The sequence below is a fragment of the Lytechinus variegatus genome, chromosome 12 (assembly GCF_018143015.1).
Source record: "Lytechinus variegatus isolate NC3 chromosome 12, Lvar_3.0, whole genome shotgun sequence".
NCBI lineage: Eukaryota > Metazoa > Echinodermata > Echinoidea > Temnopleuroida > Toxopneustidae > Lytechinus > Lytechinus variegatus.
Window position 1 is genome coordinate 7,734,823 of NC_054751.1, and position 16,182 is coordinate 7,751,004.

At 36.8% G+C, this 16,182-nt stretch overlaps 1 protein-coding gene across 2 annotated transcripts; it reads left to right on the top strand.

The window, feature by feature from the left end:
* Window positions 1–1,947: 1,947 nt before the first annotated feature.
* Window positions 1,948–11,058, top strand: LOC121425076 (PRELI domain-containing protein 1, mitochondrial-like). 2 transcript variants are annotated; one of them, XM_041621038.1, is made up of 4 exons: window positions 1,948–2,049; window positions 4,618–4,842; window positions 5,801–6,023; window positions 8,252–11,058. In XM_041621038.1, exons 2-4 carry the CDS (start codon window positions 4,754–4,756, stop codon window positions 8,552–8,554), a joined length of 615 nt encoding a protein of 204 aa, XP_041476972.1. In that variant the 5' UTR covers window positions 1,948–2,049; window positions 4,618–4,753; the 3' UTR covers window positions 8,555–11,058. The 2 variants fall into 2 exon arrangements, with proteins under 2 accessions (XP_041476972.1, XP_041476973.1); XM_041621039.1 differs by lacking the exon at window positions 1,948–2,049 and adding an exon at window positions 2,152–2,204.
* The last annotated feature ends 5,124 nt before the right edge of the window (window positions 11,059–16,182 follow it).

The window sequence follows — 16,182 nt, forward strand, 5'->3', positions numbered from 1 at the left end:
AATGCCAGCGCGAAGCGCGAGCTTAAATTTTTGATATTCAGACCTAAAAAAGGACACTATAATTAATCTTTTGTAATCATGATACGTACCTGTCTCGCTAAATAATGCGAGCGCGAAGCGCGAGCTGAAATTTTTGTAAATATTGACCCCCAAACAGGAAGATTTTAAGGACTATATTTTAGGAATCCATTAAGAGTATACACATCTCACTATAGTCATCTAATGCGAGTGCTAATAAGCGCTTGCTAATTTTGTTAGGAATTCACGAAGACCATACGTAGTTCACTAACCATATGATGCGAGCGCGAAGCGCGAGCTGAAATTTTTGATATTCAGATCAGAAAAAGGGACATTTTTGAGGACTTATTCTAGGAATTCATGGAGAGCAGACATATTTCGCCAATCCACTACTGCGAAGGAAATGTTATATATTAAGACCTTAAAATGGGGCAATCACTTTAGAAGTCATGAAAAGGATGCATACTATTGTACATAAAAAATAATAACTCGAAGTGCGAGGAAATATGTTTGGCAGTATGTTGTATATTGACTATAACAGGGTTATATATCTCGTTAAACAGACAATGCGAGCACCAGGAACAATGAAAACATAGGCCATAAGAAAATTATATTTCGTAAAGTTATGAAAAAAATATTTCTTATGTAATATAACATAACATAATTTTGATATAATATAACATCATAATGAACAATAATGTCTTCTTTCCCACTACGTTTATCTAGCTTTCTCCCTCTTTTTCCTTTTTCTCCTTTTCCCTGTTTTTTTTTTTTTTTTGGTCAGCCGATTGGGAGGGCACGTGCCCCCCCCCCCCCGTAGTTACGCCACTGATGAGTGAGTTTCTCAGCGGTTTCTTTTAATTATTTTCCTGCACCTCAACATCAACATTACCATGGAATCAAACACACCTCTGCACAAGCAAACACATAACAAACAAACATGCATCATGGGTATTTCAAACTAGACCCAAACCATGTTATCTCACAGATCCATCACTAAACACTTAGGAGCGTTGTGGCCATAGAGTTGTTTAGGTTTATATAACTCTATGGTTTTGGCCCAGTGGGTTAGTCTTCAGACTTTGAAACAGAGGGTCGTGGGTTCGAATCCTAGCCATGGTCTAATTTCCTTCGGCAAGAAATTTATCCACAGGTGAGGTGAATGGGTACCCGGTAGGATTTATTCCTTGAACGCTTTAGCACCTATTAATATGGCGGCTTAGCTACAGCCGCCATATTAATATGATACCAACTATCAAAGCGCAGTTAAGTATATGCACATAGTAACTGCGCTATATAAATGGACATATTATTATTACAGAAGCAGGGGCTTGATTTGAATGGATTTTCATCTCTATTGAAACAGACTAAGGAATCATGTTCTGCATTGACCCTTCATGACTATTTCTGCTCGTTTTGCAGTTTTTCAATTCAGACCTCATCCAACACTTTTGAATCCTGCTCTTTTCGTGATGGCATGATCATAACAATCATATAGTATCCTTTTGAAGAGAATTGATGTAAAATATGCAATGTGTCAAATTGGAAGTTGGGAGATATTAATGGCCAAACACTGATTTTTCCAAACTTGTTAGATATATATATATAAATAAAACAAAAATTCGATGCCTTGGAACGGAAATTTGAGTGTAAAAATGGGGGTCCCCTCCGTGGCACATACCCACCAGGCAATATACTGAGTGCCCCCGCCGGGGCCCTATATAAGAACTTATATAGTCCCCTTACCTTAATTGAGGGCAGATTTCCGCCTATGAAGCCTGTAGACCTCAAGAGATCTCCAGTTATATATTTTGATTACGAAATCAAAGTTCAGCAAGCTAAGGACTATAACACCTAAATTGATTTCATAGATCAAAATATCAACAACAACAAATTGTATCAATGCAAAAATAATCGTACGTGCAAAAATTCTTGTGACGTCACTGGTTCCATCGAATCCATGCGAGGCCCGTCAGGTTGTCACTCCCATTTTGTCAATTTTATAGAACAAAGTTGCCTTTTAAATGAGAAGTAAGTTTCGTTTTCAAATTTGAATAATCATCAAGTAAGGCTTAAGTAGTCTGCTGTTTGATAAAATATTTTCTTTTCTACTTTCCCAACATGATGATGAATATTATGGCACGTGAAGAGTGCAGTAATTGTTGTGTAGTCCCAGATGCTGAAATGTGAGTATGGTACTATTTGTCGATGCTTCCTAGCCTAACGTACTTGGGCCTAAACTAAAGCTAGGACTCTGATATTTCATCGTATTTGTCTTTTCATCACGGAGCCTAGACATGATAAAGCTATGTGTCTAATGTGGTAAAATCATTTATTTCCTCGGAAATCCACATGACGGGGTGATTATAATTTGTGCACATAATGATCACAAAAATAAATCTAAAAATCCTAACGTTTTGAACGTTAATCATGTTAATCAGAAATTTCTCAGTTTTTTTTATGTGTGTGTGTGCATTGAAATTGGGGTCGTGTGGGAACTAAGGGAATTTCACAAAATAATTAAAATTTATGTCATTTTCACCAAGTTTTGCACAGCCACAAAATTACCATTTAAGTTACCAGGCCATGCATGCCATGTCCATGACCATGTCTTTAGCATGCGCACCTGTAGACTGTAACGTGCAAAAAAATTGATACATGTACATGTATGGGCATGGGTTCATCTTAAGCTTTATTGTTTTGCTTGAGCTTTTTTAACTCTAAACAATTGAAATGTCTCTATAACATTTTTATTGAGAATTCAAAAGAATTTGGCATTTTATCTATGTGAGGAAATGTTCCAAATCACCCCACCATTTATTTGAGGTCATATTCATTATACTTTGCAGCACTTTTAATAACAGAGTAAAGTGTTCAGAAATTGCATTAAAGAACATTGTTTTGTGGATTATTTTCAGCTTATAGTTAGCTACAGATCGGATCTGCAGTTAGATTGCAAAACGTGTGAAAAATCAGCTGATACCTACATGTATAGGTGATTACTGGAAATCGCATGTTCATCATTATGACGTCAGTGTGCATAGCGTAGCATCTACTAGCGTAAAATATGCACACAAACATGATACAAGTTTATAACGCCAACTGTTCACGGGAATTGTGCGAAACAGAGTTAACATCAATTAGTTTCTGATGGATATCTTGATAGGTATTTGAATTCGTTATTTTTCGATTAGACCAAATGAAAGAGAAAGAAAAACTCTGAAAGATATACTTGTATGTGTAGAACGAAAAATCAACCAGGGGACAAAATTTTTGAGTTAACGACAAGTATATGCTTCTCAGGCGACGATCAGAGCATGACTTAAAAATGTAAGATGAAGGGGATGCAAATGACCATAAATGTTCTGTTTGAATGAAATTTGGCCCATTTTACTGTATAAAATCATGATAATTTGGTCAACTTGTAGTCCAAAATGATACTTGTCACTCTAGTCACACTCCTGTGTCAAATTTTCAAATGGAAATCGACTCAAAACAATAAGTCAGGCGTCAATGAATTTTTAACTTAATAGTTTCCATATATGTTTCTAAATACTCTCCAGAAAACTTTATCAAAATCTGGTATCTAATGAAATTACAAATATACTGTAAGGTCAGGAATCTTCAATCGTTTCATGTCACGCGAGTCACAGCAAACAAATTGAAATATCTCCTACAATCACGACTGTAAAATAAAAATTTTTGTTGGACAATGTGGATCACCAATAGTTGGATTGAAATAAATAGGAGAAACAAGTCTGCAATATACAATGTTCTAGTAAAGTAATTACATATAATCTTAAGAAGTTGAAATTTTGTGTGAATGTCACGCGAGGTACAATGGAATGGCTGTGTGACTCATAGTTACTCCGCAACCATTGTGACTTATCAAGGCTGTTAACATGAGAGGTTAGCGAAAAATAGAAGTAGATCACCACTTTGTGTTTGATGCACAACTCTTCAATTGGTCACATGACACAGATGTCACCCCTAGGATAGCAACATGCTATGTTCATGGAATATAAGGAAAAATCCCAGGGGGGGGCCACTTCCATTGACAAGTGTATACCATACCACGCATGACCAAAGAAACACCTAAAAGGATCTCTTTTTCAAGATAAGGCATGTTACGTATGTAACGTAATAAGGGTGTCAAAAATTCTTAAATAATGAAAAGTATATATTTTTCGCAAGGAAAGCTAGGTGTTAACAGTCCAATTTGCAAGGGTATAAAAAGACTAAAATGCTTGTACATGTATAAAAGATTTACTTTTTGCACCAACACTACGTGTTAAGGGTCCTGTTGGAGATGGGGCATTCCCGGAAAACTTGCACATAAGCTGTTTGTTTGTTGTTTGCTTTTCTGATGTAACTCAAATGTGCATGTACTAGAAAAAGAATTGCTGCTAATGCTGGGGCTGTTAAACTATCGCTGTACCTAGTTGTTTAGGGGGTCAAAATAAGGGAATGCTTGTCAAAGGTACCATTTTGTTTCCAAAACCTGTTAAGGGTAGGGTTTCACATGCCCATAGAAGTGCCCCTCCCCCTGGGGGAGATTTAGTACATTGCTTTTTCATGATTTTTCTGATTCATCTATAGAATTGTGATGAATAAAAGTCCTCAAGGCTGAAGGGTATTCTGACACATCTGCTGTGGAGTGTGGATGCAACCGGCCTCTCCTCCGAACAACTTGTATTTCAAGAAAGCCTGTGATCCTCCTCTCAGGTCCTGAGAAATGAAGCACTTCACTGCTGCTACTACCTTCAAACACTCATGGGACCAAGTCTCCTCGGCTTTCTGGCAAAAATACCCTGGACCATACAGGTAAATGCATTGGCCCGTATTCTAAAATAATCAGGTCTAACTTAGACCATGCTCCTAATCTGGGCTAAACTTACGGGAAGCCATGAGTGCTAAGAATTTGTTTACACTATAGGCCTAATGCTTCTTTTATTTACTGGGGTCCTTCCCATGGTTTAATTGGGAAGGAAACTATATCTATCATTTCAAGAATTTGTTAATGATTTAAATGCCTAATAATGTGATGATATACATTAAAATTGATCACATAATTCTAGAGTTTGATACCACTTTGGGCTTTTCATAGTAAACCGCAACAGACTGTGGTTGAAGTTAAAGCAGAATTCAGAATACGGGTCATTGATGATTGCCACTGAGAGCAACCCTAACCTTTCAAAATTCAAAACATGGATAAACTCTAATAATTACCCATGCTGGCACCATGTGCTCAATGGTTTGCTCATTGATTGGTTCAGATATAAGACAAAGACATGAAGAAAATCAAATTCACAATTTATCTGGGATCAGGAGACCTTACACTTGTATTGGTAAAGTAATAATCAGAGAAATATGTGGTACAGGTCAGCTGCTCTTTCTGTTGCTATATTCAATTCTGTAACTAATGCTAATTTGGCATTGGTCAATAAATTAGGGTCATTCTCAGAAAGGGTCTTATTTCTTGGAAATCATTTCTAAACTAGAGGAGGGTAATTGTTTGGTTTTTTTTCTTTCTTTCTTTTTGAATGGTGACCACCCATGATTTTTTCTGCAGAGACCAGTCGACCACTAAAATACATAAAGAAAGTTGTTGACCCAAAAAACAAAAATATGAACATCAACCACCTCAACGCTTTTATTTCTGTGAAAGGAAACATAACTTCCATTAAAGGGAGTGATAATTTCTAACTCTTGTTCTTATAAAGTTTCATTGTTGTCTTTAATACTGATGCTTTACTTTCCAATCCTTTGTGATTGTTCTCAGTAAACATGTGCTGTCTGAAGACGTTGTATCCCGCTACATCAGCCCAGACTGCAAGCTTCACAGCACCCGCCTGCTGACCAAGACCAACAGAATGCCCAAGTGGGGCGGCTTTCTCTTCGGGAACAACTCAAGATTTGTTTCTATCGTCGAAGAGAGCATCGTGGATCCCAAGAAGAAGACAATGACTACCTACACAAGGAATATAGGCTACCAGAATTTCATGGTAAGAATGTCTACGAGTTGATTGTAAAGTGGTGTCATTTGATTTGAATCAATTTTCAATCCATCTTAAATGTGAAAACCTGTCTGTGTCATCATTGTCATAATTATAATATTCCACATTTGTATAGCACTTAACACATCGGAATGACGTCCTAAGTGCTTTACAGATATATTATTACCCCGTTCATCAGATCCTTGCATGCCCGCATACAATAGGTGCCTTCTCCACACCCTGGGGAGCATTCCAGCAAGAGTTCCAAGACTCGATTGCTACATGTAGGCATACTACATGTACATACATGCTTTCCCACCCAACCGGGTAGCCATTTAACACCTGGGTGGAGAATGGCAAATGGTGGATTGACGCCTTGCCAAAGGACGCTAGGCCATGATGGGATTCGAACACACGACCATCTGATTACAAGGCGAGAGACAGAACCGCTACAGCACGGCACTTCCATAATAATATCTCATGTACCTTCTTCTGAACCTTCCGAAGTTTTCTGGCAGGGCAGTAGACTGTAAATCGCCAGCGTGCTGCTCACGTGTGTTTCTCTGAAACTTTCTACAGATATTATATTATGATCCAATGAGTTCCAAGCTCTAATTGTTCTTGGAAAGAGTGAATTTTTGTAAGTTTCTTTCTGGGCAAAGGGCACTTCTATACGGGTAGTGGTACCACTGTTGTTCCTCGTCTCCCTTGTCAAAATCAAGTTCATCTATTCCTCTTTGTTTATATCAACAATATTATTCTGGATTTTAAATATTATTATTGTCAGTCTGCTCTTTTCCCTTCTTCGTTCCAGTGTATTAAGTTGGAGATCTTTTAACATTCCACTGACGCTACTTTCACGGCTATAATCTCCACAGCAAAAACGGGCTGCCTTGCGTTGAACCCCTTCTAGAGTTTTAACTTGATAGACTTTATGTGGATCCCATGCACAAGTGGCATACCTTAAAATTGGGTCCCATTTTACAAAGAGTTACGTTGATCCAATCAATCGTAACTATGTGGAAATCAATCAGTGTCATAATTTTTTCTACCGGAAATTTGCACAATGTCCTTTGTAAACAAAGAGACATTGTGAATTTTCAAGAAAACAATGAATGCATGAATATGCATAATAGTGAGAAAATGTTTTGAACAAACATGCATGTAAGACATTGCATTGCTGGCCATCCACAGTTGTGATTGATCAGATCAATCACAACTCTTGTAAGAAGGGGCCCTGGCCTGCCTAGTGATTTATAGGCTATGACTTTGACATCCCTTGTACGTACTCTGCATGTAGGGACTGCATATTTGTATTGTAAACAAATGCATGCTGATTAGTGTTGTATATCTTAAAACTGATATTGATCTAAGAATTAGTCTTAATCTTGAATTGACTCTTTAACATAAAGTGGTGTGATTGAATCTTAAATCAATCTTAAACATGAAAAGCCATCAATGTGATAATACGTCATCGCTACTGTACTTGTAGGCACTCTCCATTTCTTTACAACTGCATGCTGATTAGTGTTGTGATCTTGATTTGATACTTAATTAATCTTGACCCTGACCTCAGAATTTGTATTCTTTAATATGTTGATGAGATCAGATCAAGTTAGTTTTTTCAGACCGTTCTAAACCTTAACGAAAAACACCCATTCTCAAATGAAGAGCTTAATATGTTTGAGAGAAGATTGAGTGGTTAAAGGTTCTTTTATATCCGGAAATTGATCATGATCTTGTTCTCGAACTGCATCTCTGGCATACAGTTACTGTATGTGGTCTTGATCTTTAAAAATTTTGTTTTTGATTTCAGTCTCAGGCTGTGTGATCATGATTGTGATCTCCCACCCTTTAGTTGGATACTGATTGGTATATGAAGTAATTCGTTACAGGCACCTACATGTAACCAAGAGTCAGCAGACATCCAACAATGTAGACTACATTATCCATATTTTCATAGCAGCTTAGCTGATTCCCCACTGTTATATTTGTGATGAAATGTGAGGATTACCAATGAAAAAATGCTTTCTGAATACCTACATTCTTCTTTATTTGACTTTCTGTAAGATGCCCGAGGTGCTATAATTAGACTAAGAAATAGAAATGAAAAATTATGGCAAAGTTGGCTTTCCATAGCCTTTAGATCAAATTGTTTCAATGATTTCTTTAAAAAGGAAACGTGTAGGAGTTAACTTGAATTACTTATGATGATATTTGTCTGATATTTCCTCCAGGTTCTGGAGGAAAAGTGTGTCTTCACAGAATCGGAAGAGAACAAGGATTGGACGCAACTGACGAGACAGGTGTGGGTCAGCTCCAACCTGTACGGTTTCTCCAGAGCCCTGATGGCCTTCGGTGTGGAACGCTACAAAGCCAACCTCACCAAGTCCAACAAAGGCATCCAGTACATCCTAGACAAACTCTTTGTGCCGGAGAGGGTTCCCGATACACTACCTCACGAGGTTTCCAAGCTCAGAGACAATGCCAAAGCCAAGGCCCAGAACATGGCTGCCAGGGCCGGCGGAATAGTCCAGTAGTGCGCCGCATGCATGTGGTAGGAGAGCGATTGGCTGCTGGTAAGCCCCACCATCATAAACTGGAACTTGGAGGAAAAGGAAGGATTTGTTGCCAGGTTCAGTAAAATGCTCCAGGATTCATGACCCGACTAAAAATGAGCTGTATAATGTACAGTGAATTTTAAAAGTCGTACCCCTCACTGCATCGGTTGATATTGATGAAATTTCCTGTACACTCTAGATCTCGCTTCATATGAAGTTCATTTGATCTTGAGGTGAAGTAGTGGGAATATTCCCCAAATGTTGATAACGGTTAGAGATATATGACTGATCGAATGAGATGCAATTTGGGGAAGTTGAAAGTGCATTATTAGTTACAGATCTACATGTATGATGGTCAAATGTAACAAAAAGTATCTGTGATATTGAATTTTTGTAAAGAAGTTTTGTACCATACCATTCTCATACTGAAAAACAAGCTGCAGAACAAATAGATTATCAAGATTTATTGTTCTAACTTATTAAAACTCAAGTAGGATATAAAACAAATATACCAAGCCTTTATTTCAAAAGTGTAGAGGGAATTATTCATCCTTTATTGTACTCGTCCCTCTTGCTAGAGTTTTAATTAACTATTTTTGTGATCCATGGATATTGGCGGTGCCTGTCAGTAACTTTGCTATGTTCACAATATATCAGTCTGTAACAAAAACAGTACAGCCATTAATGGCAACTATTTGTTATTTTATGTATGTATGCACTACTCAATGCAATCAGATGGTCATCATTGTAGGTATGTAGCTGTGGACAGATTTCTGTCATAGCTTTTTACTTATTGCACAACGCAACTGCAGTTCACTTTGCATGTTGGGTGCAATTGCAATTTTTTAGAAATTCTTATTGGAAAGCTGTTAGTAAGAAGTGTTTAGTTAATCAATTTTTAATGACCAAACTCTTGAATTAAATGTTAATGATCTGTTTTTATTGACACTAGTCTTACTGTTTCACCTCAAGAATAGAAGGAGGAATATTCATTTCATGTGCACTTGTTCAAAATTTTCAGGCTTTGCATTGACAAGGTCAGTGTATTGGTTAAAGTAATTTGGATTTTAAATGAAAGTGGTAATTGAAATCACCAGATTAGTGCCAAATGTCCATGAAAGCTTGCTAACAATGTACAATATGAAATACATTAATTTGTATGTTTACATTTAGATATGAGATCTACTTTTGCGAGGTGATAAACATTTGGTGTTCAGCTTGATAGCTAGCCCCTATTGTCTCCTTGTTGTTTTATGAACTTATGTTGTCCGGCCCGGCTAGAATTAGTGGACATTTAAGTTGTTTGAGGAACTAAAATGAGAGAAATGAAACCTGGGGAGATGTTATTTAAGAGTTGATTGAAATGTTTGTTCCAAAGTGCAAAGTGGATTTATCAACTACCTGCAACCCCGACAGATCTCCCATTGTTGTATCCATGTAGCTCGTTGGACAGAATGTATGATGCGGTTGGATATTTGGGCTTATAGTGGACTCGAACACAGGTTGTATGGCCTAGTGGTTAGAGCATTATACTCATAATCGCAAGGTCGTGAGTTCGAATTTTCACTCTGCTATTGTCTCTACTTCGATAAAAAGGCCAAAGGGTAATATCTGTCATCTATAATGTCAGCCACTATGACTGATTAAACTAGATGTAAAATGTTGCATAGGTAGTTGGTTATATACCAGCTTGGCGTTTACCAGCAAAAGAGCTGTCCTGCCGAGTTCCTACAGGAGTTACCGTAAACAGAAACAGTTGTGTCTCAAGGTTGTCATCAGTCCGATTATAAGAATCAAGAGCTTATGTCCTTTCATGGCAATTTGATGTAATCTCCGATTTGTAAACTGCCAACAGATCAACATGCGTAGCTGCATCAAGGTGCTGATGAGACTGATCTTGTTAAATGGCTCTTATACCATGTGAGAAAAGTGTGATTGGTCATAAGTGAACAGAAACAGGATGTCTGCTATTCCAAAGGTTGATACCTACATGTAGTCACAAGAGTGCAGAAATTGGTAAAAGGCCATCCTGCAATCTCGCACATATATGGAAAGTAAACCTATAATCGAGTGTACTCTGGGATTAAACTATCAGCAGTAAAGTAGGGAAGAATTCTTCCCGTGCCAGCTAACATTGACATTAAAAAAAAAAAACATTTACGCTATTAAAATTCTGTGTAAAGCCTGCTGACATTGCCAGTCTTATGTTTAATGGCAAGAAACCTCCAAAATCATGCCTCGTGCTCATCTGCCCATAACACTTGACCTTGTGCCTCAGGGCTATTTACACCAAGTCTGTTGTATCTGACCATGTAGGCAATGAGACCAAGTGGTGAATTACCTATCAAAGCAAGAATATTGTCCTTACATCGACATTCCAGTGGAATATATGATATACATGTGTACTCAGGTATATTCATCATTTCTCTTGAAGTGTAGAATTCCTGCAATCCAAATATACTGTAGTAGATTTCAAAAGTTGATTCTTGTTGATATTCAATGCTTTATGCATATATGTATTCTGTCCAGCCTAATCGAAAGGACAAGTCCACCCCAACAAAAAATTGATTTGAATAAAACGATTAAAATTCAACAACCATAACACTGAAAATTTCATCAAAATCGGATGTAAAATAAGAAAGTTATGAGTTTTGCTTAATTTCACAAAACGGTTATTAACACATCCTGGCTGGTATGCAAATGAGGAGACTATGACGTCATCCACTCATTATTTCTTTTGTATTTTGTTATATGAAATATTCTAATTTTCTCCTCATTGTCAAGTGATTAATTCCTCCCTCAACATGTGGAATTAGCATTGTGTAATACTCTATGGTTCAGTCAAGTTGGTCCCTATTTTCAAATCTATAAAAAGAATGAAATGTTGTATAATTCAAACAATAAAAAACAAAAAAATAATGAGTGATGGACATCTTCTGACTCACCTAGCTGTGCATACCACTGTGAAAAATAAGCGAAACTTTAAATGTCATAACTTTCTTATTTTACATCCAATTTTGATGAAATTTTCAGCACTATACTGATTTGATTTTCTCTATTTATTTTAGTCAGCATTCCCCTGGGGTGGACTTGACTTTGAAAATATTATGCAAGTTGTATCATTATTAATATTGTGTCGTAGAGATGAACATAGCAAGGTTCTTCTTTTTATTAACTTTAAAGAAGAAGAAAAAGAAAAATTCTGCCATGAAATACCTTTGTGTTTGAACAAATGGCAGGAAAATGCAGCCACATGTCAAGGAAAGATAGTTCAGTGAAAATTTAGAGTTCTGAATTCCTAATAACCATTTTTCACCCATTGAACACAAATTTACCTTTCATATGCCATGTATTTTGCTCAGTGTAGAATGATGTAATTAATATAGATTTTTTCATTTCCCCACATTATGTCGCACTATTTCATCACTGAGTCTCTTCAGTGACAAAAATCTCATTTGGATGTATATGTTTGTTTTTAAGTGTTGAAGTATCAGACACATTTGAGGGCGAATCTTACCCTTATGATTCCTTTGGAATATTAATGCTGCAAGTGTTGAGCTAGAATATATTTTGATGTATTTGTCTATATAGTAGAAGAAAAGTGTATATTGTCTGTCCATATTAGATGCAGAACTCTGAAATCTCTGATTGTTAGGGGAGAATCCATGAAAATTGATTCATTATTAGCAAAAATGACTATTATTTTTCACCATCATGACAATTCACGCATTGACCACTGAAATTGTATTGTGTGTAATTGAGAATATTGAAGTTAGCAGCTCTTTCGGGTACCATGAAGCAACAATTCATTTCTCAATTGAATATGGTCACATTGATGCAGATGACAAGTGCATGTACCCCTCCGGGGTTGGAAGTAGCATACATTGTATGAATGTTAATGCCTTGCCAAATGTTATTTGCTTCCAGGGGTGCTGCCTATGACCAATCGCTAAATAGACTGACCAATCAAGATCAATGTTACATGCGCATTTGGCTCAAAATACTGGCCAGGAACCAGTCAGAAGTGACCTTTCATGTTTGCTATGCATTTGTCTGACAAAGTTTTCCGATCTGACAGCTTTCCTTGATTTTGATTGGTTGAGAAGCCCAGGTGTCTGGCTGTTACCATGGTAACCTGTTGGATTAAACAGACTTTCTTGTACACATATAGGCATCTGAAAAGTACTTTTATGAAAAGCCCCACAGTGTACTATTTCGTGTTGGTTGCAGAACAGGTGACATTCCATCAACTGCCTTAGTAACAGTCAGTGATTCTCACTGCTTCCCATACAATTAAAGGATAAGTCCACCCCAACAAAAAGTTGATTTTAAAAAAAGGAGAAAAATCCAACAAGCAAAACACTGAAAATTTCATCAAAATCGGATGTAAAATAAGAAAGTTATGACATTTTTAAGTTTCGCTTAATTTCACAAAACAGTTATATGCACATCCTGGTCAGTATGCAAATTGGCAGAATCATGACGTCACCCACTCACTATTTCTTTTGTATTTTATTATGTGAAATAGAGAATATTCTTATTTTCTCCTCCGTGTCTCATGTATCAAAGTTTTATTTCTCACTGAACATAGAATTACCATTATTTTAACAGTTTGTGGTTATGTTAATTTGGTCCTTATTGGCAAATCTGTAAAATTGAAATATTGTTTTATTCAAACAATAAAAAACAAAAGAAATAGTGAGTGATGGACATCATCGACTTTCTCATTTGCATATCGCTGAGTTGTGCATTGAACTGTTTTGTGAAAAATAAGCGAAACTCAAAAATGTGGTAACTTTCTTATTTTACATCTGATTTCATTGAAATTTGCAGCGTTATATGTTTGTTTGATTTTGCTCTATCAATTCAAATGAAATATTTTCGGGGTGGACTTGGCCTTTAAAAAACCAAGAATTTCACTTAAATTACCTGGGGGTGTTTCACAAGTATTAGAGTATGACTTCCGAGTCGCACTTAAGTTGCGTACAATATGAAAGGCATGACTGAATTGGTAAGATCATGCCAAGAGGACGCGCACTACTGAGTATTAATCAATTGCATATCATATGTGTATCATACTTGAATCTTTGGGAAACACCCCAAGGTCCGACAACTTTTGTGAAATTTCCGTTTTTTTTTCCAACATAAAGCTAAGGAACTTTCTCTGATTTAAATCGTAACAAATATACTTTGCATTAGTGGAAAATTGTAATGATTTCATCTCTGTTTAAATAAAAGAAAGGGTCCCCATATTATGTGCAAAGAGTTTTATGGCACACCTCCCTGTCCCATGGATCCAGATTTTAGCCCTGTGAAATCAAGAACTTTAGTTTTATTTTCTTTGTTCATTATAACATGATTAAATGCCGTTTGGATTGTTTTAAATCGATTTTCCCCTCTTTCATTCATTGAATTTATTTGTTGAAATCAATTTGATTGTTTTAAGGTACTTGTTGTTCCCTTAAAGTCCTCTTTTCTTTAAATGTTTTTTTTTTCTGTTTTTAATCGTCTAATTTGGGTTACTCTGACCCGCCGATGACGGTGATGTAAAATGTTTGTGTATATAATATCCTATAAAGATTTATTGAGAACAAAGTTTTGCCATTCAAAAGACTAGCTTCATATAGATGAATAAAACTATTCAAAACTAGTAATTTCATGTGTTGACTTTTTTGTGTCTTTGTTGAGAACGTTGCCTTTTCAGCACTTTCCCAAAATGTCTGCATTTTTATTTATTTTTTTATTGTTTTTACTTTAAGGTGTATTGTCAAAGAGAGGGTCAGGTAGTTTGAGGGTGTTATATGCCCCACCCACTCTTCTTGTTTCCCCCCCCCCCCGGGGGGGGCAGTCAAATATATTACTGCACGCACGCGTGACCAAAAAAGACCCGTTTAAAGGGGTGGGGGTTTTTTTCAGTTTTGGACGCGGTCCGCGCGTGGACTCGTTAAGGGTATAAAAAACACCGATTTTCAAGAAAAAGGGTGGTTTTGAAAGACTGGTCAATCGCGGGGTCAAACGTATTTAGGGTATTTTTCCCCCAAAAGCTTTTTTTAAGACTAGCCAAACGTGTTCAGGGTATGTTTTTTCCCCAAAAGAGTTTTCCCCGAGGTCATAATTTGGCGACAACTTGTTTAGGGGACAAAATGTGTAAATAAAGCCCGCGAAAATCTTGTTTAGGGGGTTATTTTGCACACAGAGAAAAACTCGGTTTGGAGGTGTTTCGAAATTCCTTGGTCACTCGTGTGTATAGCAATATTTTTGACCCCCCCCCCCCCCCGGTGTGTTTCCATTTACCCATCAACCTTTGGTTAAGGCGGCAGAATTTGAATCAATTTTCCTGACTAAATTTTGCAAAATGGGCCATTATTCAAACCATTTTATGTCAAACAGGATTTGTGTGGTCCAAACAGTTGCCTCTAGAAATAATGCTACAGTTCAAGATCTCCCCAATATAACTTGTCCGTTTCGAAAACAGTGTGAACTTTTCTTCACAGTGACTATGTGAACACACTATGGAGTTGTCCACGGTGGATTTATGTCCTACTTCTGTTTGAACATTTCAAAAGTGTGAATCACATTTTCACACAGCCCACTACCACGACTGTGTAAATAGACTGTGAACACACTGTGGAGGTGTCCACAGTACTGTTTTATCCTCTCACTCATCCTTGGGCATTTTAGCAGCGTGAATCACAATTTTCACTGTACAACACCATGTAAATGCACTAGGTGTCCACTGTGTGAAGTAAGCTTTACACAGTCAACTATCATGACTATGTGAACACACTGTCAAGATGACCATGCTGTGAAATTATCTGCTCTCTGAAAAAAAAACCGCACATTCATACAATATCTCGTCTATGTGAACACACTGTAAACACTGTTGAGGTGTCCAAAGTGTGAAATTATATCTTTTCTCCGTTAAATTTGAGCATTTTCACAGTGTGAATTACATATTCACGCAGTCAACTATGTGCATGTACACACACTGTGACACATCTTTCCAGCTGGGCTATTTAATTAATACATACACACACACACCCTCACACACAAAATGAAACCAAGATGGATATGACAGAGAAATAAAGAGACAACCGACAATAGCGTATCTGATATAGAATGCTGTCATATTTATATATTCTATTCATGAGGATTATACTGTGAATTATATGAATAATTCATTACATAAAACGGTTGCTACATTCACAAAACGCACTCAATTCGAGAAATTTCTCGATATTATGACAGAGATATAGTATTGTCCATGACGAAAAGGAAATAGTTTTCTCTCGATGTTTCGGCCAAAATTAATCTCTTGACATTTACCACGTTAACCGAGTCAGGCAAATGTTATTGTTTTATCCTTCTTTCAAATTCACTTGAAACATTTATGATCAGTGGCCAACACGCTTATCATAATTCAAACTTGTCAACATTTGTGTATTCCCCTCAACAGAAGCGAATGTCAAAATGAAATTAATCACATTGAAAAATTCAACATTTTAGTCCTATTTCTCATGCATTAATTTTGTCATTCTTGCATAGCATAAACATAATACTGTAAGAACTTACACTGAAATAAACATTGTGACATCCAAATCATTCCA